We start from the raw sequence: 24,272 nt of genomic DNA, 5'->3' as shown, positions 1-24,272 counted from the left end.
AGGGAAATCACTGACCTGGCAGCACCTGGAGACTCTAGCTCCCTATAAAAGCAGTTCCTAGGACGGATAGAGGTTGTCTTTTCACGGACCCTCACGGTTTAGTAAGATAGTATTTAAAAAGACAATTTGGAGATACATTTTTTTCCATTTTACTGCTATCCAGGGAAGATACAGATACAGATACAGTTACGGTTCATGTGGAGATCCCCTGGCACGCTATCAAAAATGGGGATCTTTCACAGTCATCAACCTATCTATTCTACTGTAACTTGTACCATCATGGAACAAAAGGACAACAGGAAAATTGGATGCACACTGGCTCTGGCCAGGAGCCACAGTAAGATTTGCAACTTAGGCACCAGGTAGGCAACACACCACCAAAGACTATTGCTTATAGCTCTAATAAGTGAGTCCCAAATTATTACCACTGCCTTTTATCAGAGGGGAGTGGGCCTGTGTTTGTCAATCCTACCGTTTTCCTTCAGGCTATCAGTAGTCAGTGGAAGTGGTTGGTTACAGTAAGCTCGGGACTGCTTCCCCAGTGTTCCCCAGTGTGCTTCCCACAGTCACCCCCTTATCCTGCTCTTTAATCTGAAGCTGGGTCTCAAGATCATGAATCTTGAAAGCTGGGTGCTCAAACTTCTGAGGGTTCACATCTGATATGGATGTCTTTGTCTAGAATGCTAATTATCCAGCAAATCACTCATTGCAGTGACCTCATACTATTATTTCTATAATTTCAGATCTACCAAGGCTTAAAAAGAAGTGATTATGCATTCCAGTAATGTTTGATACACGTTTTTTGTAGTACGTTTAAAAGACGTGGTACGAAAATAAGAGTTTACCTTTCTTTACTGTGATTATGTACTGTATTATCAAGAAAATAATTTTATCTAAAGTGTTGTACCATGAACACAGATATAATCCACATATATAGTTTATGCATATGTACAGTACTGTATGTTATGTGTGCATATAAAGGTTCAGTAAAATTAATCAATATGTGCAAAGAGAAATATGACTTTTCCTTTGATTTTTTTCATTCACATTTTTTTCCTTTGAAAATGTATGTATAATAAAATGGAAATAAAAAAGATTTATTGCTGAAAATACATTGCTGCTTTTCCCACTTCAAAGAGCTGGGAGAAAAGTCCACCATCCACCGCCCCCTCCTTTTTCAAGCATGTACCTGCAGTTTTCAATACTGAGCAAATGTTCAGAGAGCCCTTGAGGTTTGAAGATCTTCTCCATCTGGTGATCAATTATACAGCACATATTTCTAACATTTCTTACACATCTACACACACTTTTAGCATTGAAGCAAGCATATAAATGTCTAAAGGTGAAATTAGGTCCCTTAACACTTGTCTTATTATGCGAAAGTCTGTGTAGAAGCCAAATCTATTGCTTAGGAATCCTGTTCCATAATCAGACTGTACACTCAAGCAATGTTTACTCAAAACACGCACCCATCTTCTAAATTTTCTAAATATGACTGTTTATGTCTAAATGACATAAACAGTCACATACATGATGTTTAAAACCAAAATTATTCTGAATCTGAATCTTTATACCCTAAGTAAAGACAAATACAGAATCAGGTTAGACAAAGTCATGGAGATTTCCAAGAAACATTTCTCCTGAGCGTACATTACAAATGGAAATTACAAAATACTGGTTTCGATTGAGTGATCTATGGAAATTAAAGCACCTGGAAATCAAACATACATTTTAAAGTTCCACCTAAATATTTGAAAGCAAAAAACTGTGAAAGAAATGTCAGCAAAAATAGCTGGCTTGCTTCAGAGCAGTTACTGCAATTCATAGGAAAAATATTAGATCTGACTAAATATTCAAATCTTGAGTCCTCTGTTTCAAGAGAAGATATGTCAGGACATTATAGAGTATAACTTTCCTAGTAAAATAAATTATGAAAACTTGATTACTTATAAGTTAGCAAGGTGGAAAAATGTTTTCTAACAAAGTTGGTGCCCTAAACTAAGATCTAATTAATTTTTTTCTACTTCTTTGCAACACTCTTGCATGCCACATCAGGGTCAGGTTCTAACCTCATAAAAGGGTGATCAAAGCTGTTTGAGTGAGTGAGAGAACAGAGCTCCTAATTTCTCAGAGAGCGATTTCTAATCCTGCGGAGTCCTGTCTAGCTATGTGTCAGGTTTTGCCGACATTGAGCAAGAATGACAGCTCCAGAACCTCAGTAATCAGGAAGATTAAATATAGAGGAAGAATCAGAACTCCATATGCTCTCCTAGATAGATGATCATAAGGATAAGAAATGAAGAATAAATCATGGCGCTAGACTGTCTCTGAGCTATGTGATCAAGAAAGCAGATGATGTGAAGTGAATCTTAGTGCTGCAGTTTGAAAGTCTCTAGGTCAATATTTTATATAAGGTATGTACTTTTCAAATTGAGATATTCCATGGCAAGATATAGCACATGGCGAAGGTCTTTTTATAAGAAAACTGACTTGAATACATGGAATTATTATTTAGAAAACTGACTGTTACCATTAAAATTGAATAATAAGTTTAGAGGTTCTTGTTTCTTAGTGAATGTGATTGGATTTAGAAATCACTGCTACTGTACATAGAAAATCCATAGAATGTCAGAACTTTTTCATATTTTCAGATTTTCACCTTGCTTATATTTTGTCAAATAGCATGACTGTTAAGATTCAGTTTAAACTTTATACTTTAAGTTTTATTTTGTTAAGATTACATACTGCATTTTAACCTACCAAAGAAAATAGTGTTTTTTTCTGTAATATCTGTAATCTATCTAAGATAATCTAACAATCTTCAAACAATGATTTCCATACGTACATTTATAGTTTCTGGTGGGTAGCTGCGTCAGCATGCGTAGGCTGCAAAGGAACTTGTAATAGGCTCCACGGGCGAAACGTTGTGTTTTCTTTCTTCTTTTTTTCAGCATGGAATAAACCTATTACTTGTTCCTTTGTATATTTATAACAGCTTTTAATACTTGTGAAGGTCAAGAAAGATAGTATGTTTAGACTTCATTTTGTGCCACCAGCAAACCAACTGAATGCACATCAGCCATATAAACATTACAGGGATTTAATAATTGATCAGCCTCCAACCAATAGCATAATTTAAAATGATGGCTGATTAAATATCAAAAGCAACTGGTTAATGCAACATAGTAAGGCAACTTTTGAATTAGGCTTGTTTAACATGCTTTAATATGCTACACATCCAACCAGCTCAAACTGAAAACTGAAAACTACAAGAATGTATAATGCAGCCTTGATCCTTAGTCTATAGTACAGGGTGAGTACTGAGTGGAGTCAGCTCTTTATATTCATGAGAAAAGGAGTTGCCCTAGACTGAGAAAACATGTATTGCCATCCCTATGAATATAAGAGAAAAAAATAATGAACTCAAAGATTTAACTCAATACATATACGTACAGTATTTATACTATTTACATTAATAGGAATAGTACATGCTGCAGTACCAGAGCTGAAGAACAGACTGGTTTTCAATGTTATTTTTACATCATTTCTCACATGTCTTCATCAACTTGTGAATGTAAAACAAGCTTGAATACGCTAAACAGAGAAGTCACTGAGGACTGCAGAGCTTAATTTCAGGACATATTCAAGATGGTTATTACTGGAGAAATTACTTGATGCCTTAACTAGAAATTAATTCTGCTAGAAAAAAAGGAACTTTGGAGTGAAAGCAAGCTCCACTGACTATTCTATTGTTTAATATACATATTTAAAAGGTCAGAGCTCCACGTACTCAAGTTGCAGCTCCTAATGATACTTCCTTGATTGAGAATACATTCAGTCCTGTGACTCTTTTAGTGTTCAACACCACTGAACACATACATTTATGTAACATATTGATCTTTGCTTTTATTATGTTTACATTATTCGTTTTTCCTCAGTTTTCTTTAAAACTTTATTCCCATAAATTAGTTGTCATGCTATAAATGAACTCATAGTATCTATGCATAACTGCAGCTGAAAAGGGACTGCAATGAGTTGAAAATATAATTAATGTGAAATCAATTATCTCAGTATAGTCAACAAAATAAAACCCATTAATAATTGATTATACTTTGCTTCTGATTGTTTATTTTTCACAGTAATTATTTGAAACATTTTCACTTAATCCCTATGTTTAAGTCATGGCTATTAAGCAGTTGGAAGTGTTTGTTTTGATTCCCTGCAAGTCAATCATTCTCTTCCCCATTTAGATTCTGGCTTTTGGCAATGAGCTTGAGACCATGATGTCCCAGCACTGCTTGTTCTCATTCTGACTTTTGTCTCTGTGATTGTTATACTGATGAGATGATAATACTCTGCTCTTTATTTCACCACTTGTTAACTCAGGGTTTTAATTATTCAATATTCTTATATATGTTATGTCTATTGGGTTCATACCTTATTCCCTGAGACATCCTGTTAGTAAGAATAAGAATGGTTAAGGTGACCTTTTCTGTGCTTCATTATACCTGTTAGTATTCTCGTGAGTTGTATTTATTTTTACTGCTGTTTATTTTTCCCTCTACTTCCATGCTCTATGATTCTATTTAATGGAAACGTAATAATTATTCTTGTCTGCTTAGCCAATTGATAAGGTATATAAGTGACTGTTTTAAATCCTAGCTACATTCAGAAATATCTGTGCATGAAATGTGTGTGTATTTGTTACACATACACATGCAAATAAATTTCTGCTGGTCACTGAGATTGGAATGAAATTAATGTAATTCATGTATTGGTAGTCACCACTGCAGAACTCATTTTAAAGTAAATTATACTTGCAATAGCATATTTTCCAAACTACACAGACATAGAAAAATATCATTAAAACTGATAAGAAAGAATAAAGCTTAAGTCTGATGCAACAGGAAGAGATAAGCCTATATAAAGACTAGATGCCTGCTCTAAAGCAACTCTGCATAGGAGAAGTACATCAATAACAAAAACAAGATACACAAAATTCATCACATCCAACACACGTATTTAAATAGCTATTAAATGATGACATGATGTATATAGAATATTTACATTTACAATACCATTTGCAAATTGTAAAAAAAGCACAATAGTTATTTTAAAATACCTAATGTCCTCATTTACTTACTCATTTTCATATTTCTTATTCTTTAATGCATGATATAATCCAGCAAATTGTTCTGCAATTTTAAAATTATAATAATATATAAAGTCAGTTGTTAGAAGCAGAAAGCAAAATAATATTTTTCCTCTTGCGAGCAAACAAATTAAAGGCAAACCAGTTAGATTTCAAGCATAGTTTTACTAGCCTGTGCTCAATTCTTTTTTAACACTGTGTGAAGGATCATAAAAATAAATATTTTAATGGACAAGATGGTACACCTCTCTACATACAGTACTTTCTAGGCCTATCATAGTCTCAACCAGTCAGCTCCTACCTACAGTGTATTCAGTCTCTTATCTCTCTCTATACCACCTTTCGCACAGATCCCTTTCTGACAGATTTTCAGTACTTTCTCTTCTTGTCCATTTCTTCTATACCATCTTGGTTGGTAGAATAAACTACCCAGACAAATCAGAACTCAAGACTATTCTGTTTGGCCAATACCTTGACTAAGAGTTGAGAGTTGACTCAATACTACTGTATATTGATGCTGTAAGTGGTACTGATGAGGCACTAGATATAGGTTTTCCATTCCATTGCCTCAGGATGGAGACAAGGGGCTGACTTCTGAAAGAGGTGTCTATGATGTTACATAAAAGCCCTAACTTATTAGTACTTAAAGATCCCATAGATATTTGTAGGTTGCACTTATTCATTGTAAATATGGAACTCATACAAACACTATTTGCTCATTTCTGTCACTTTATATATACAAATATCTTCATACTCGTAAGAGTTCTTTAGATTTTACCATTCAATGTTTTAGATTTGTATGGTACTTATATTGCACTTACAGCTTTATCATGCCTTATTTTCATTTTATTACTCCAGCTTGATTTTATATCTAACTTGCAGCTTTTCATATCTATTATACTTACACTAAATGTAAACTTTGTACACACTAGATATACTCTTAAATAATAGATATGTGCTTTACAAATTAAGAAATAACAGTAAAAACAATATCCATTTTTGTTTTCCAAAGAATAATTAAATTATTCTTTTAAGCTTCCTTCTTGCCTAAAATGTGGACATTCATATACTGTGAACAGCAAATTAATTTTCTCTACAAATTCAGTGTAATGGATTCATTTGAATGGTACTGTATTACATCATAAAATACTGAAAAACATTGACAAGAACTGCGTCAGATAACAGTGGGCAGCATATGGAAACATGCAAAATACTGTAATTCGGACAGAGATAAGGACAAAGAAAAGAACTTCTCTAGGGATATGTAATGTTTTAATGATTTTTAGATAGCAAAATCCAGATTCCTTACTACTGCATTCTGTGTGTTGATTTCTATTTATAGAGCCAAATTAAATAGCTTGTGTAAGTGTTTGTTTTAAATTGCCAAAATAAGAAAAAAAGTAAATAAAAGAATTAGAAAACTGATTTTTGCTATAGGTTTGGGAAAATAGTTTGATGTTGTTCATAGCACAAAAGACCCCAAAATAAGAGTAACATTATGCATACTAATGAGAATTTCCTTTTTTTATTTTATATATTTTACTTTCATCAAAATACAGACAGATTCCTCCCCCCCAAAAAGAAACTCCAACAATACATCCAAAATAATTCACAACATCAAGACAACCCCCCCATTCAAAATGTCCAAAATTTCAAATTGGAATGAGCTTAACAAGTAAACTCCCAAACAACTCCCAGGACTTTGATATGACACAGCACCGCAGTTAGATTAATGATAGCAGACATCGTGAAGCAAAAAGCTTGGAGCTACTATTAATTTAATTGTTGATTTTTTTAATTAATGCTTTCCTGAAACTTATTTCCTCTCAACTTGTCATCTTTGATCGCCATCAGTCATGTTTTGAAAGAACTTCAGATTCCATTTCATTATAAACAGCAAAAATATACATGTACAGTATGCACAAACAAATGCATTTCTGAGTGACATTTTTTCCATCTCTCTTAAAAATAATTTTGAATTGTATATGATTGTGCAAAACATAAATTACTTTAACGAGTATTTCAATCATGAACTGTCCTAAAGACATTTTATTTGTAATAAATATCAGATACATATTAATTATGCTCCCATAAACTTCAGCTTTACAGAGTCGCATATAATTTCCTTAATAAGGCGTAAATGCATTTTTTATGGAAAATGACCATGAAGGTCATGCAGAAAAGTGAGATTATGATTTGTGAGTTCAGAGCTTTGACATTTATTTCTTCCCAGGACTTCTAAATTCTGTTCAGAATCATGTTATTATCCCTCCATTATATGCAATGAGAATGTCAAGGACAGACATTAACATGATCAAGATGCTATAGCTCATTAATACCCTTATATATTCCAAATGATGCAATGGGTATTTGTAAGAAAACAGATTAGATCACAAGTTTGAGACCATCAATCATTTTCCTTGTTCTTTCATTCATAGGAAAAATGCCTTTGATTTATGCTTTATGAATAATCAAATTTACTTGGGTTTAGCTTACAATGGAAAGGTTCAAGTAACAGAAAATGTAATTTTATAAATTTGGCATTTACATTAAAAGAGATTTTACAATCTTTCTGTACACGAGCACACATGAGTCAAATTAGCATTTAAATTAAGATTGTTATATTAAATTTTACAAATGAGAGAGGAACTATGTTTAGATACAGTTCAGTGCAAAAAAATTAAATTCAAGAGTTGCTGAGGTTGAATTGCAAATTTTGGAGGCTATTATATTATAGAAATAATGCCTTTGGAAAATCTTAATTTAATTCACTTTGCATGAAGAATTTGTACCGCTTGTTTGGACTAATGGTGCCAATTTGTTAGAGATATACAGGGAAAGTTTTATTATTAGTAGTAGTATTAGTAGTAGCAGTAGCATTGTTGCTGTTATAACATTGAAAAACAGTAAAATGTAAATACAGGTAAGTGAACACAGGCTACAAAAGCTAAAATGAATGATTCTTAACATGCTGTTTTAACTTTGGCCAACATTAAATTACATTATTCCTTGACATGTTTACCACACCTTTATTTCTTCTTTACTTGCCCATAAATAACGTGCTTACTTTATTTGTTAATGTGGAGTCTTAAGGGCACAAGCTTTTAGAAGTCTAAATATTCCCTCCAGGGATGATAGTATTAACGGACACATCAGGTACTCTTGCTCATGGATCAATGTCAGCGAACATTTCAGATTGCTTTCCTGATATGCGCCAAGTTATCTGTGATTCAACTTTAATAGGTTATTGAACGGAAAAGCATTTAGGGAGCATGGCTGTATTTCAAGTTATCGACAATCAAATCCACACAACTTTCTCATTAACATACATTAGGACAAACAAAATTAATCTTTACTGCTCTGTCAAGGGAGATTGAGGGACAGTAAGTAGAGAAGGGAAATGACCACAGATGGAGAACCAAAAAAAACACTAGATATTATCTTGCATATCAGTTCATTGCACATGTGTAAGTTAGAAGAAAATAAAACATTTGTCTTGCAGATTCTGGCTATTAAAATATGAAGGCTAATTATTCTTTCTGTACAGAAACATAAAGTCAAAATCCGTACCCGGGCAAACACAGCCAATGATCAATCAGTGCTCACCAATCTTATTATACTACCAGGTTTTAACATCCTGATCCACTAATACGTCCATCTTAAATCTCCAGAAGAATTCTTCACTGTTTAGCTCTTGTTTTAACCTCACTGATACAGGAGAATTCTTTACTGTATAGCCATAGATGTTGTGTATACCTTCACTGACAATTCACAATAATTTAATTTGACTGGTAAATATATGGGGTGGTTTGCTCTGTGGCTAAGTATCTGCGCCTGTGGCTGGTAGGTTGCCGATTCATATACCACAGCCAGCAGAGGAATCCTACTCTTAACCCCAGCTGCTCCAGGGGCACCGTATAAATGGCTGACCGCGCCCTCTAACCCCATGCCTTTCTCTCCCTGTCTGTGTGTCTAATAGAGAGCAAGTCGGGGTATGTGAAAAGATAAATTCGTAATATAAGAAATTGTATATGGCCAATAAAGTGATCTCATCTTATATACTGCAGACAAAGGGTAATTCAAGGCAATTATTTCCCTTATTTACACCACAAAAATATTAACAGCATGAATACATCCAGTACTATAACCTTCCAGCTGCATGAGTTTCTTTACACGCTATTACTATTTTATGTGTGATGAGCATGAAATTACTATGTCCTCCTGAATATTATCATTTTATCAAAATGCAGAATTTGATGTTTCAAGAACCCAGAACAATAGCCTTTTAAGTGCTGAAATGTTTACTTAAATATTTTGTGAACATTTCTACATATTTACTGAATATGGGTGGTCATACCATGAAATGCTAAGGAGAACAAAACCAAATATATTTTTCCTATTTAGAAATACTCTCGTCTTCAATGTTATTAAATTGATTTTATCAAGAAAAGGGAAACATATTATGAAATAGAAAGAACAGGGTGATGCACAAAAATGTGCTCAATATGAAATGAAATATGGTGTAATATGTGAATTAATTAGCATATAGTACTGTATGTTTTATACAGCAGCAGAAAATTGTTCTTTCCAGGACCAGTTGTTTAACTTGTAGCTCTTAGTTCATCATTGTCTTAAGCAATGGTAGCACTAGTACTAACACCAAATCAGCCTCGGGAGAAACAAAAAACATTCAGGGCAAGGATTTTTTTTTAAATTGATTTTGATCAAGATGGCACAATTATTAGTCTGATTAGGGGTAAAAATTGTATGAAAATGATGTAAATATGGACTTGTATTCTAATGATAATGAACAATTATGTAAAAATATAATCATATATCTCTTTCTTATGTTTGAAGTGCATCTTGTCACCAGAAAATAAACATTGTCGACATTTCAGTAACACTGAAACTTCAAGTTTACACTATTATTTTACAAAGTTCAAGTTTACACTATTAAAGAACAATCCCATTACACATTTCTGTATCATATTTAACTTATCATACATCTTTTTCAAATGTAAAATAAGACTTCTCTATAAGTAACAAGTAATGGGTTTATTCCATGCTGAAAAGAGAAGAAAACACAATGTTTCGACCATGGAGCCTTCTTCAGGTGTGCTCTATAAGTATATGCTATGTCTCATAAATACAAGTTGAATGGTGAATGGTATTTGCCAAGGTGCTGCCGGATGCCCTTTATACTGTACATATAGCTCATGCTGACACCCCTGGAGGCATTGATGAACAACAGTGCCACTACAGTATCTCCATATGCAAGGGATACATAAACAGATTAAAATAATTTTGGTAGGTCATATTAGGAGCAATAAACAGAACAGGGAAATAATCACAGTTCAGGCAATTAAGAGTCACAGAGAACATCTCAGTGGCAAGAAAAAAATGTCAGGATGGAATTCTGTCAGAAAAGTCTATGTCCATTAATTTGTCATATAATGCAATCCATTAATTTTAATTATAGAATTTGATATGCCTCCTGACAAATTATCTGTTTACATATGTTAGTCTCTATTGAAGTTTATTTCTCAAGTTAAAATGTTTATTTTACATTGGCTGCTACTCAATTTGCAAAAGATTTCATGAAGACATCAAAATGGCACCATTCCATGGCGATGTCTCGCTTGTAGCTCTCATGTTTATTTTGTCTCATTTTTGTGTAAAAGATACATGTAAGACTATCACCTACGATTGACAAACACTCCAGGACCTGAGATTTTGATTCAGATCTGACTTCAGTTCTTCACGGCTTTGCTTCTCAAGCACAAGTCAAACAGGGACACGTAGGCGAGAGGAAGCGGGTAGGAGCAGCCGGCCCTGCTCCCAGCGTCCTGCTGCACAGTAAGATAAAAAACCACATCACTACCACATCAACACTCAGCGCAACTTGAGAGACTGATGCTTCTTCTGTCTCACTGAAACCCAACCTTCCCGATACCGCTGTACAACCCGCTGGATTCACACTGTATAGAGGGGACCGCACAGCTGATCCTACTGGCAAGGAGAAAGTAGGCGGAGTCTGTTTCATGATTAATAACTTTTGGTGAACTGATGTAGAAATTTTCTACAGATCTTGCTAATCTAATCTGGGATACCTCACTATTAAATGTCTTCCTTTTTACCTACCGAGGGAATTTACGGCTGTTATGATGGCCGCTGTGTACTTTCACCCGCATGGGGATGTGGCAGCAGCGCTCGCGTCATCAGCAAATACGCAAACACGCATCCGGAAGCTGTTTCTATCATGGCAGGGGTAGGGCGATAATTATCGCGATAAAATTTTCCTCTATATAAATTTAACAAAAGTTCGATAAATGTTCGATATATATGTTTATGCTTTGCGCATGGTATGGACATGCGCAAAAAATATTTCACAAGTGCGCGTGCGTGTTGCAGACTGGGCAGCTAACGTGGTGTTGTTTACCCACACGGTGGTGACTGACAGGATTGTAGTTAAGAGTGGAGAAATGCGCGACACTGAAGCAAATGTAGTGCTACCAACGACCAGCTCGAAGGACGATGACATTGTCAACAGAAAAGGTCATTCAACTTCGTTGATTTGGAGATATTTTGGCTTTTTACGATCAGACATAAAACAGAGCACTTTAAACTTTGCAGTCTGTCTGAGCCATCTTCTATGTGTGTTTTATCACACTGCAGTATTTCATTTTTCTATTAAGGGTTAATTTCTGTAAATTTTACTCATGCATATTTTCACATAAAAAAGACTTGAATTCTCTCTATTCATTTGTTTAATGTTTCTGCTGTTTGGCAAGTGTTTGTTGTGTTCTTAAAATAAAGAGTTGTTTAATTTTCCAATTAACCCTTTCCTCAGCTTTCCTCTGCCTTTAAACTTGAAAGAAATAATGATTTGTGATTTATCGTGATAATTATCGATATCGACTGATATGAAAATTTTTATCGTGATGTTTTTGGCCATATTGCCCAGCCCTAGGCAGGTGGCCTTTAACCACTGTTAAAGTGCCTTAAAAAGTTCTGCCAAAGTACTTTCAACACGCCTCCATTCCCACTAGAGGCAATAACACACTGGTTCACTGCTATATCACCATTAAAGGAGCATACCGCTCCATCTCACAACCGCATTTCAGGAAGTCCACGTCTCTGTACTCCTTATACCTGTTTACAAGCAGAAGCTAAAGAGCATCACCTGCAGGAGAGACGTTGTAGTGCTGATCAGACGCTGCTGAACAAGAACTCACAGACTGTGTTTTGAAATGACTGATTGGTGTGTATTCAAAGATTCAAGTAAAGGTTTATTCCATGCTGCAAAGAGAAGAAAGGAAACATAACGTTTCAGCTATGGGGCCTTCTTTGGGTGTGAGAAGGCTCCAATGCCGAAATGTTGTTTCCTTTCTTCTCTTTTCAGTGTGGAATAAACCTTTACTTGTTCCTTTGCAGCCTACTCATGCTGATGCAGCTACCTACTTGAACTTATTCAAAGATTCTTCCAGTGATAAGTATAAATGAGTATACAGAAGTGGTCACATCCTACATCAACTGTTGTGTGGACAGATGTATTCATACCAGGAAGATCTGGATATGTCCCAGTCAGAAGCCCTGAATGAACAAAGATGTGTTTGTGACGGAGAACAGTAAAAAAAAATCAAGGTATGACCTTGAAAACTATTACGCTGGCAAAACAGGAATTCAAGGACAAATTAGAAAGACAGCTTGGGGGCAGCTCAGGGCACATGTAACAAACTTTGCAGGCAATCATGCCTCATAAAGGCAATACCAGAGGTACTTCCTCTGCTGCATCCATACCCGATGAGCTGAACATCTTTTACTCCTGCTTTGAGCCTCAGAACACTGAGCCCACTATCAAGGCTCCCAGTGAACTAGGGGACTTTGTGTTACAGTTCTCTGAACATGAGGTGTGCAGAGCCTTTAAGAGAGTGAAAACCTGTAAAGCAGCCGGCCCAGATGGTGTCTCCCCTCATGTCCTTAAAACCTGTGCAGGTCAGCTATCACCTGTATATACATACATTTTTAACCTGTCTCTGTCCCTGTCAGTTGTACCAGAGTGCTTCAAGAAAAGCACAAGTGTGGCACTGCTCAAGAAGACCAAGGTAACTTGTTTGAAGGATTACTGCCCAGTGTTACTCACTTTAGTGGTCATAAAGTGCCTGGCAAGCCTTGTATTGCCCTAAACTGCACCAGACCAGACTCCTTTCATTCACTTAACTTGCTTACTACCGGAATAGGTCAGTTGATGATGCTACTGTATATATCTAGAAATACATACTGCACTAGAACATTTAGATAGGTGGGGCACCTATATTAGAATGTTGTTTATTGATTACATCTCGATCTTTAACATAATTTGTTACTGCCAGTTCAGGGATCTGGGCTTATGCAACTCTATCTGCAACTGGATACTGTATTTTCTGGCCTTAGGTCATGAAAATAAGGTGGGACCTCATGGGGTGGCATCAATATCTCCTCTACAGTAATCCTAAACACTGGAGCTCCCCAAGGCTGCTCTATCAGACCTTGGCTGTACTCCTTGTTCACCTACAACTGTACAGTCACTTACAGCAGCAACCACACTATTTTTACAGCAACAACCACACTAAGTTTGCAAATGACACCACAGTTATAGGGCTGATCAAGAACAACAATTAAACTGCATGCAGGAGAAAGGTGAAGCATCTTACAAGATGGTGCCTTGACAATAGTCTGGCCCTGAATGTCAACAAGACAGAGGAACTCATTGTGGACTTTGGGAGACCCAGAGAGAGTCACGCCTCAATCAGCATTGATGGAACTGATTTCTGTTTCTGACATTCCTTAGATTTTTTTTTAATCTATGTTGGGAAAGTTAAAGTCTCCTTTAACAACTACTACTTTGTGTGTACATAAGTTTCAGTATACAATGAAATGTATATAAAATATTATAACCTTTGGTTAATACATCAAGTTTCAATCTATATAATGCAGTAAATTGATTTGTACTGAAGTAAATGATGTATGCTCTATTGATAGGACTAAGCAGTAGTACAGGAGCGTGTTCAGGAGATACTCATTCTCCAATGCAATCCAGTGTCCTACAGAACTTTCTCTATGTGGTGGCAGACTTCAGATTCTATGGCACCTGCAGTGCCATGATGTTCAGTTTAAGTGTGGTGCTGCTAGCTAAATGTCTTCAGGTACAAGCTACATCTTCACAGAGGCTTCAATAGCAAGCTGACAGAACGCAAAACATAAACAGTATTGTTTGTCTTTATTGTTTTATTATTGTATCAGGCTATGCTGTAAAACAAATTTCCCCCGGAGGACAATGAAGTTGGAATACCTGTATACTGCAAATATATTGTTTTATACTTCCTCTTACTAACTCCTAAGCCTTCTGAAAGTTCTCAATTGTATTAACCACAGCAATCACTTCAAGTATGGTTTAAGCAGTTGAAATCCACACTCTTAAATAATTCCAAGAGCATTCATTAAACATTTCCAAACGTCAAATTAACAGATATTTTATCAGGAAAATAACCGATCATTAATTCTTAAAAAAAACAAGAATTCCTTAAACTCTTGAAAACTACATAGGATCTATACAGTTTATATCAAGTAGCAAAATGACCACATTAAAAACATGAAAAGACATAAAAACATAAAAAGATCCACAATAAATACATGCTTCACCAGTGTAATGTTCTATTTGGTTAAATTATTATTACCCTTAGACATAAAGGCAACAAAGCTCATGAAACAATGAGACAGATATATGTTCAATGAAATTCAGTAGTGTTAATTCATAAATATTTAGTGGTGGGTCTGGTCTGATGGCAGTTGAGTACGAACATGTTATTAATAATGTAGAAATTGTTATAAAATATTTTTAAATACTGTATAAAAACATTTAGAAAAGTTATTTTTCACCTCTAGTGTTACCTTTGTACTTCATAACATGATTTTACATTACAAGTGACATGTCACATGTAAATAACATGTAATTTATGACTGTTATTCATAACTCATGTGGTTACAGTGTTAGATGACTGGTTTCACTGTCTGTCTCTGTGCACAGTGAAAGTAGTATTCTGCATGGCTGTGATGCACATTACCAAAAACTCATTAATCTGTATTCAGAGTAAAACAGATTTTTTAATATATAATACACTTGGAAAAGCAAACTTTCTCTTCATTTTTAGTGATTTGTTGTTTGAGCAGAAAACATTCTGTTTTATTAAACTAAAAAACATGAAGTTGTTGCTCACAGAGTTAGCCTGTTGAGTGTATTGGGTTAAGAGCCAGTGGTGTACAAAACAATTTCATATAAATTTTGAGATTTATGCATCTAGTAACAGAGCATGGACGTTCAAATTCTGACCAGCTGTTGATGTTAATAAACACAAGAGGGAATCATGAATCTCAACTCAAACTCGAACCAAAGTGCAGGGCATAACAAACCTAAACACACATCACGCTCAAGGGCTAGAAACCCATTTGACTGAAAGATATATTGATCTGAAGGGGGGAAATAATGAAAACTTAGGTGTAATTATCCATCTTCTGCACAAAACCTACCCTCTACAAACTAAAAAAACAGTCTGTAGTACAGTTCTCGTCAAGCCAAACAAATGTTTCTCTGGGCAAATGACTCCCTTGGGTTAACAGTTGAATTTCTGACCAAAGTACAGCACAAGAAATATTGCCTTGGTATATTTAGAGAGGCATTTTTAAAGTATAACACTGTCCCCTGAGATATCCCTCATAAAGGGAGAATGGCAAGGTCTCCCCTTATGAGAAAAACATCTGATTTGGAATGTTAAAATGCAAAATCCTAAAACACCTGTTGGTTACATAAAAAACAGAATTAATTTTCCACATAAATTATTAAAACCAACAAAGCCTTTAACATCCAAGAAAAACATTAAAAAACTCTAATATGAAATTAATATAAAAATGTTCTTTTAGAATGATAAATATATATACAGTACATGATACTGAAAAACAGATGAAGCCTAGAGAAAAACACATTCTAACCTGATATTTAGTGCCTCCTCCCTTTGCTTCTGTTATAGCTGTCAAATGTTTGCATGTGTTTGGGTAAGACACTACAATGGCTTCTGAATTTTTCCTATTTTCCTTCTGAATCTTTCCTATTCTTTGATGCAAGCAGCTCTAAATGGTTTTGGATGAGTTGGTTTTCGATGACATGACTTTCTTCATATCACCCCATAACATTTCAATTGAATTCACTCTGAGTTATGGCTATGGGCAATAAAGCACTTTGATCTATTTGCTGTTTTCGCTCATTAGATGTGAAGACATCTGATGAACCTACTGTATATACATAAACGATATCCAGTATACATCCGTTGCATTTATAATTAATTTAATTGAGGTATATGAAATTAAATTACAGTATAATATTATTAAGTATATTACTTTATACTTTTTTCCTCTGTAACATTGCACATTTCCATATGTACTAATAAAACACTATAGGCACAAATCATGTTTGATAAGAGGTAACATTCATTTTAATTAATGGAGCCTATTAATACATAATAAAAATGGACCTTTGTGAAATTTAGCATTTTAATGGATTTGGGATATTCCACGCACGGTACTACACTGCTTATTGATGGGGTACTGATGTTAGTACTCCAGTAGGGCTCGAGCCATTCAAGTCTGTATCTGTCTAATCAGGTCACTCAAAACAACAACCAGGAGCCAGTACCTGGGGGATCCTGATGTCGTTTGAACACTCATAGTTCCCTGAGGGACTCTCGAGAAATGAAGAACCCGTCAATAGGTACTGGCAGACATACAACAAAAGACACAGTATCGTTTCACCTTCCAAATAAAATGACAGTTGAAAAGCATTTGGAGTAAGAGTGCTACACATTACCAATTATAGTACTTTTCATTTATTATTACAATTTCTAAAGTACCAATGCAGATTAAAATTATATGATTCAATTTTGAGATTACCATTAAAATTTTCATTTTTTAAGAAATGCAATTACTGTAACTTATTGCATTCTATAGTACTTCCACCAAGGTGTGAAACAACAGTGTTGGATATAGTACAGTATATTGGCCCTTTCTTTCCTTGCGCTTCCTCTTTAAGCAGTTCAGTCTGCGAAAGAAAGGACACGATAGACTGCTGAGTCCATGCAGGACTGTAGAAGCCTGTGTGCACATATATAACTCTTAGTAACTTAATTACATGTGACATTTAAAGCCTAAAATGGATACTCGATTAATGCAAATCCAGAAAAGAGAAATAACAAATCTACAGCTTTAATTGGTATGCTTGCTTTGTTGTGTTAAACACTAACTGGGTGCCAAATACAGACAAATTACAGATACAGATTTAAATCGCTCACGTTTTGGATAAAAAAGATTGTTACCATTGATACATCTTCAATAAAAAGACTGCATGTTTTTAAATATTCAATTATCTTTTCAAATGCATTAATCTAGTCCTGCTTTGTAAGTGTAACCTTACATATTAGAGTGACTGGAGGAAGCTGTGAGATGTCCCCTACTTTGAGTGCTAAATGATGTTTTAGAAATTGATTCAACATCTTTCGACAAGTTTGCTAACACTATGCATATATTCAGAAGGGATCTGTCCTTGCTCAGAGGAAAATCTCAAGGTATGTTAATAAGAATTTGCCACCAAAACATATTGCTTTAAAGTGAAGGTGCTAATTACTATAAGGAAACAAGGTATTCTGATTTAAAAGTGAGCAGTAATCATTTTGTAGGACTGAACAAGAACTAAAGTAGTACTCATATCTTACAAAGAAAAAATATGATTATTTTAATACAGAAAACACGCTATTTAATACAGTAGTTTACCACGGATTACATCTATGTTTTATACAATACAAAACTGTACATTTGTATGTTCTGAAATAATATACTATTTTAATTATTCCTGTTGTCATGTTGAGTTAAAGCAAGGATGTCTAAGGGCAAAACCTACAAAACATTTTTCAGTTATACCTGTGTATCCAAAAATGAAGCATTTTCTTAACTGCAGTTGTATTTCTCTCATTACTCAATACAGTGGAGACTTAAAAAATGATTTCTAAAAATCTGTGTTTTTGTTATTATTCAGCCACTGAGCCAGATTTAAATAAATAAATCTGCGCAGAAATTAACATAGTTTACTACTGTAAGTCTCCTGCATGTTTGGAAATGGAATTGATCTTATCAAACCCATTACCATAACAGAAAAAAGGAGATATTACTGTATTATTAACATATACTGTATTTCAAAATTCAATAGCTTTATTTTCTTGCAGTATTCCATTTTCACTACCTGCGTGGTCGTTCTGAAGCACAATCAGAAAGCTGAGGTGAATGTACTTCTATTAGGTGTGCTTCCTTCCTGAAGTCATACATTAAATGCCATATGCAGTTCTTTAACATTTTTCTTTACACTTGGAATTATGCTGTTGATGAATATATTGATTATCACTAATGATTTGTTAGAAATCTGTTATAAATGATACAGAAAAAAAAATTGAAAATGCAATCATAAAAATTGAAAAATTCCTTTTTTGGATATCACCAAATTTTATATTATTGAAGAAAAGATAGAAAGACTAAATCTTGCCTAACAGCCACTCCAGTGCTGCATTAGAGAATTTTAAGATAAGTCAAATAGATTTTCAACATGTATCTGTTAAATCTATAAATATCTACACTACTAGGCCACAATATGCTAGTTGTTTTTTTACAATAACAATAATGCCAGACAAAGGTTTATTTAAAATTTCTATAGAAGAATACACTCTTGTGTAAAATAACCATTTGAAATTATTACCAATTAGATTTTTTTCTGAATCCTAATTTAAATGTATGTATTGCACTGTATATCTTCTAGTAATTTATAACTATATGGTTTTATAAAATGAATTTTAGATGCTGTGTTTATTTGGCCAAAGTGAAGCAATGGTTAGACAGATTCCTAAAAAATAATAGGTAAGTTTTTCTTATTTTGAAAGTTTAGATTTCTAATAGGTTTGCTTTCAGAGCAATTAATGATATTTATATTTAAATAAATATTTAAAAGCACATCAGAAAAATAGCTTCATACATGATGTAGAAATAAAAAAAACATCCCTAAAGATGTAAAAATATATAATTGTCTGTTGAATCTAATAAACAGAAATACTAAAAACACTTCACCCAGGCAAAACAAGAACTCAATTTAGTAAAATCCGTATTACCTCACTACAGCTTTACACTCTCAAAAAGGAGAGATCACAACCCTTTTCTACCTTTTACATCAATCATGTAGTTTATAGCTCTGGGAAACATTATGCCTTTTCAGTACACTTCAAAGCATGTAAATGCTAAGCAAAAGGAAACTCACAGAGTTAATCAAAAAACAACATCAGTTTTCTACAGTATGTTCTTGACAGAGGTTGAAACATCTGTTACCAGACTAAGGTCCTTTTCGTATTCTAATAATTTAAGCATTGGCACATTTGTCTGCCCATAGGGATGGGGTAAATGACTTGTCATGCAGAGGGGGAACTAGATGTCTGTAACAAATCTAACTGACAGCCACACAGATGCAGATCAGAATCCATGAATAACAGAGAGTGCTGGAACTTTCGTAAGCTGATAATTCCTACTGAAGTCACTTTTAAGTGAAGTGCCTAAACCAAAATGACATGCATTGAACAATACTTTTCTGCAAATGGACATGTGCAAAGTTTGAAAAACATTGTGTGTGACATTGTAAGTAGATTTGTGTTTGCAAAGACAGCTTTAATTTCCATATGCATTTTAATCTAAGCATGTCAATTGTAAGGTAAATTATAAATACAACCAGCATGTTACTCATTAGGTCTTTGGCAGATTTATTATTTTTAAGTGAATAATACTAATATATACTGTATTTAATCATAGGAATATTAGGATGAACAAACTACATATACTGTAATACATAATAGAGATAAGATGATGATAATCCTGCGATGTGTTTGAAAATTGATAAATACAAACCTGTCAGACACCAAGTTTTTTAAAAAATATTTTTTTTATTTAGCAAAGCAAAATGCTAAGTTTACAAAAGAATAAAACTATACTGATCACAGCTATCAGGAATGCAGTTTAAATACCAATCACAGGTAAGCAAGTACTGCATGTTTCTGTAATATGCTACATATAACAAATCTAGAATTCCAGGTCCAGACATAAATAATTTGAAAAAAGGTTTATTCTTATCATCTAATTTGGGAAAAGTAAGATTTATGCATGTGTGCCTTTAAATATTTCATAGTACTAGTACTGACATGTGCAACCAAAAGTGAAAACAGTGCTATCCTCATGAAATTTTAGAAAGAGCTACTGCAATCCCACACTGCTAGTGAAGGAGAATATTTTAAAGATATTTTTGTTGCCATGCTCTTTCTCCAACACTGGCATTAAGAGGCAGTATAAAACCACAGTTTATTTCTGAGCTGTAAGCCCAGGAACCATGCTCTTTGCAGAGAACTACTGTATCTACTAAAATAAATAAAACATAAAACTGAAAAGATCTTTAAAAAGTCAAAATACAACATGGGTTCTTTCTTGTAAAGGGTGAATGCTGCAGTGTAACAAAAATCATATGCAGCACTCTGCCTCTTAGACCAAATCCTGTTAACAGAAGTTGCAGTTTATACTGTATACTTTGAATGAAATACTAGATTACTGTGTGTATAATTGTAATAATAAGACAAGTATTGTAATTAGCCTGTTACTCTGGTTCTGTTAATTATAGTTTTATAAAGTTTTCCTTTAGCAATAGTATGCATTTCTAGTAGAAACATTCTTAAGTCAGTTCATGCATAAACATAATGTATGTATTTAATATCCTACAAATAACAATTTGCATTTCTGTAAAGCTACAATGTGCTTCTAAAAAATTCTAAAGATAAAATGACTGCTACAAATTTTGAAATAATTTACTGCCAAAAACTTGCAAACTTACCACAGTAAAGTCTTTGGCAGAGCAGTTTTCTCCACTAAAGTTACAACTCATCAGCATCTCCTCTAGTTGGTGTCCTGTCCTGTTAAAGATATCTTCCATGTCGGGCTTAGGATACATCAGATCTGCCTCTTTGTGCCCATCTTTGTTTTTTGGTGGTAAGCCAGTCAAGTTAGTCAGGTGGTAAATGTCGGCATCAGTGAGTGCATTAAAGCGAAAGCGGTTGATGTTACAGATGGTCACGGCGGGGAAGACCATCTCTCGGCTAACCTCCTCATCCAGAGCTGTGAAGTGGGGGTGCTCCAAGTAATTAATAGCACACCTAGCAGCATGGCACAAAAATAATGCAAGTGACACCAAAAAGGCCAGCACCCATAGGGTCTGCTTGATGCCCAATCGGCCAGAAACAAAAATATGATTAATCCCGTGCAGGGTGCAGGAGTTGGCAAATCCAGCCAGGTCCTTTGCTGGAGGTATACAGGTCTCCTCAATCAGGCTTTCCTTGTCCCCTTCCTGCTTCCCTGTCTGCTTCTCATCCTCCTCTGCAAATTTAATTTTGCAAACAAATTCGATCGGCATGTGGGCAGCCAGGTCTGCGTCCGGGTACTTAGATAACTGCTATCAACCTGGCTCTGCTTGCCCTCTTTCTAGCTTTTGTCTTCTGAACAGATCTCAACTAGTAAAAGAAAAAAGGGAACTGTGCTGCTGCGTGCAGGGCTGCGCCAGCTCCTTGTCTCACTACTTGATCAGCTAGCCGAGTCTTGCTTATCAGCAGTAATACAGCTGTCAAAAAAACACCCCTGCTCTCCGCTTCAGACCCAGGAATAAAAATGCAGCATTTAGACCAGTGCTAAAAGAAGCCTGGGGCTACTTAATAATTCATGAGAAGGCAACATTGTGATTATTTCTCCCTCACTAGCCAGAGCTGCAACTTCTTCTCATCGCCTCTCTCTTCGCAGAGACTCCAGCTTAAATCCACTTGTTTGAGTAGTTTTCTTCCTCTCGAAAGACAAGTTTGTGCCAAATGATCTCTGCCGAGAGCTGCCCCTTGATGGTAATCCCAGGGGGTCACCCGTTTCTAATGTTCCCCTGAGGTCCCCAGTGAGTGACTAATTGGAGCAATAATGAAGAGTGAGGGAAGTGGAAACGAGCACAAGGCAACTCTTAGCGATCAATCTTCTCGTCGGAACAAAAAAAAGTGAAAGGCTATTGATCTGGCTAAAGCATCTGTCAAGGATTAAGGAAGGCAGTACAACGCTTCTTTCTTATCAGGAATTAATGGCAGAATCACCAGGCTCCAGCACAAATTCAAATTAGTGGAAATCTTGTGATTTGTAACCAGATGACATTAGAGATGTTTAAATAAAGTATCGATTTTCTCTTTTTTTCTTTTTTACAGTGTGCTTTCATAGTGTTAATAGCTTTTTCCCCTGATTGCCAAACAAAATTATGCAAATAAGAAACACATAAAAGCGTACATCAAGAGGCACTGCTTAGTCTTCAAATGTGTTTAGTCACAGTGTTCATGTTTGAAGGTCCACAAAATTTAAAAACTGGATAATAAAAGTGCATTTAATAGATAGCTTTTTCCTGTCCCACATCCCCTATTAAAACCATTAGTCTGCTACTATATTCAGTTTTCAGACTGAAATGGAAGCCCAATTGCATTATAGAGAAATTCAGTACATTGGAATATAAGATGTTAAAAATCAGGCAGCTCATTCTGTTTTCCACTCAACACAAAGGCTGACTACAGAAGCAAGTATACAGTAAAGTAACATGACATGTTCATTAAAGCAGAAAATTTTTAAAGTGCTTTTTGCCATCATTGGGTTAAAATCATTTCAGTGGCTACAAGCAAAATAATAAATTGCACAGTAATGGAAATTACAGTATAACTATTTGAAAGATGTATTGCATTTTGATGAGAAAATAATTGTTTTAGTAAAAAAATGTTTCACTGGTGAGGGTTGCATTTGTTGTTGTTTTCATACCCCCAAAACTATTGTTATTATTGTGACAGATACAGTAAAGACTTTATCTGTGTCTTGGGTGAAATTGAAATCCAGCAAACCTCGGTGAGAGCCAGGGGAATGTGCTGTTCCCAATATTAAAAGACTAAGGAAGTGTATTCTAGCAACTAAAGGGAAGGTTCCAGAGAATACAGATTCAGTGCCTCCCCCTTACCCAGGTTATAGTCTGTCAAATGTTAAAAAACACCTAGACTTGGTTCCATGCAACAAACATATAACTCAGAATATTGTTTTAGCACAGGATTAATCTGTTCATTAACAGTCCCAAATAAAGGCTCAGTGACTTTAACACTACGGTGTTCCCCTTCAGGATTCCCAGAGAACTGAAATGGTTAAGTCTGTTTATACAATACACCCTGAATTTAAGGAAACCTAAAATCATTAAGTTTTGCTCAGTACAGGGACCTTGCAGCCAATCAGCTATGAAAAGCCCTACAATACCAGATGGAAAAGATCGTCCAGATGTCCATTTATAATCTAACCAGATCTGCAATATAAATTGTAAGACAGTTCAGCCAGCCAAAATGAGATTATTCTATGAATGTACGTCTACTAAAGAAAATGAAAATGTATGACAGGCAAAAGCTTTGAACTACCAGATCTCCTGAGCACCCAAAAATATTAATCACATTAGTACAAAAATACACATTACTATATGATTTTCACATTAGTTAAACATTCAATCATTAAGATCTTCTTTAATATGTCACAGATTGCATAATTTAGATACACTGGATTATCCCTTCATAATATAAATTTTTTATCCCTTCATAATAAAATTTTTTCAGGCTCACACCTGAAGAAGGCTTCACGGCCAAAACGTTGTGTTTTCTCTCTTCTCTTTTCGGCATGGAATACACCTATTACTTGTTCCTTTGCAGCCTATGCATGCTGACGGAGCTACCCACCTACATTTTTAATTTATAACTACATTAATACCTAATCATTAATAGCACATTAATCAATTTAAACAAAACAATACACATTTTATGGAATAGACAAAATGTGTAGGTACAATAAAACCATTTCTCATTTATAGGGTGCTGCATGCTTTTTACCTGGTTGCACTTATTTTATAGAGTTCTATCTTGAGACGACCATC

General features: G+C 34.9%; 2 protein-coding genes across 2 annotated transcripts in view; one reads left to right on the top strand and one right to left on the bottom strand.

Annotated features, from left to right (window-relative positions):
• Positions 1–22,136, bottom strand: part of asic4a (acid sensing ion channel subunit family member 4a) — a 107,164-nt gene extending 85,028 nt beyond the window's left edge. The window contains exon 1 of the mRNA XM_088606321.1: positions 21,141–22,136. Coding sequence (XP_088462447.1) covers positions 21,141–21,716 — 576 coding nt within the window. The 5' untranslated portion in view covers positions 21,717–22,136. The remainder of the gene's footprint in view (positions 1–21,140) is intronic.
• Positions 1–24,272, top strand: part of LOC148649523 (rac GTPase-activating protein 1) — a 231,463-nt gene that overhangs the window by 37,011 nt on the left and 170,180 nt on the right. The window lies entirely within an intron of this gene.

The sequence above is a fragment of the Lepisosteus platostomus genome, chromosome 14 (genome assembly GCF_059453375.1).
Source record: "Lepisosteus platostomus isolate fLepPlt1 chromosome 14, fLepPlt1.hap1, whole genome shotgun sequence".
Classification (NCBI taxonomy): Eukaryota; Metazoa; Chordata; class Actinopteri; order Semionotiformes; family Lepisosteidae; genus Lepisosteus; species Lepisosteus platostomus.
Note: the sequence above shows the minus strand (reverse complement) of the source record. Positions and strands in the feature narration are given on the sequence as shown.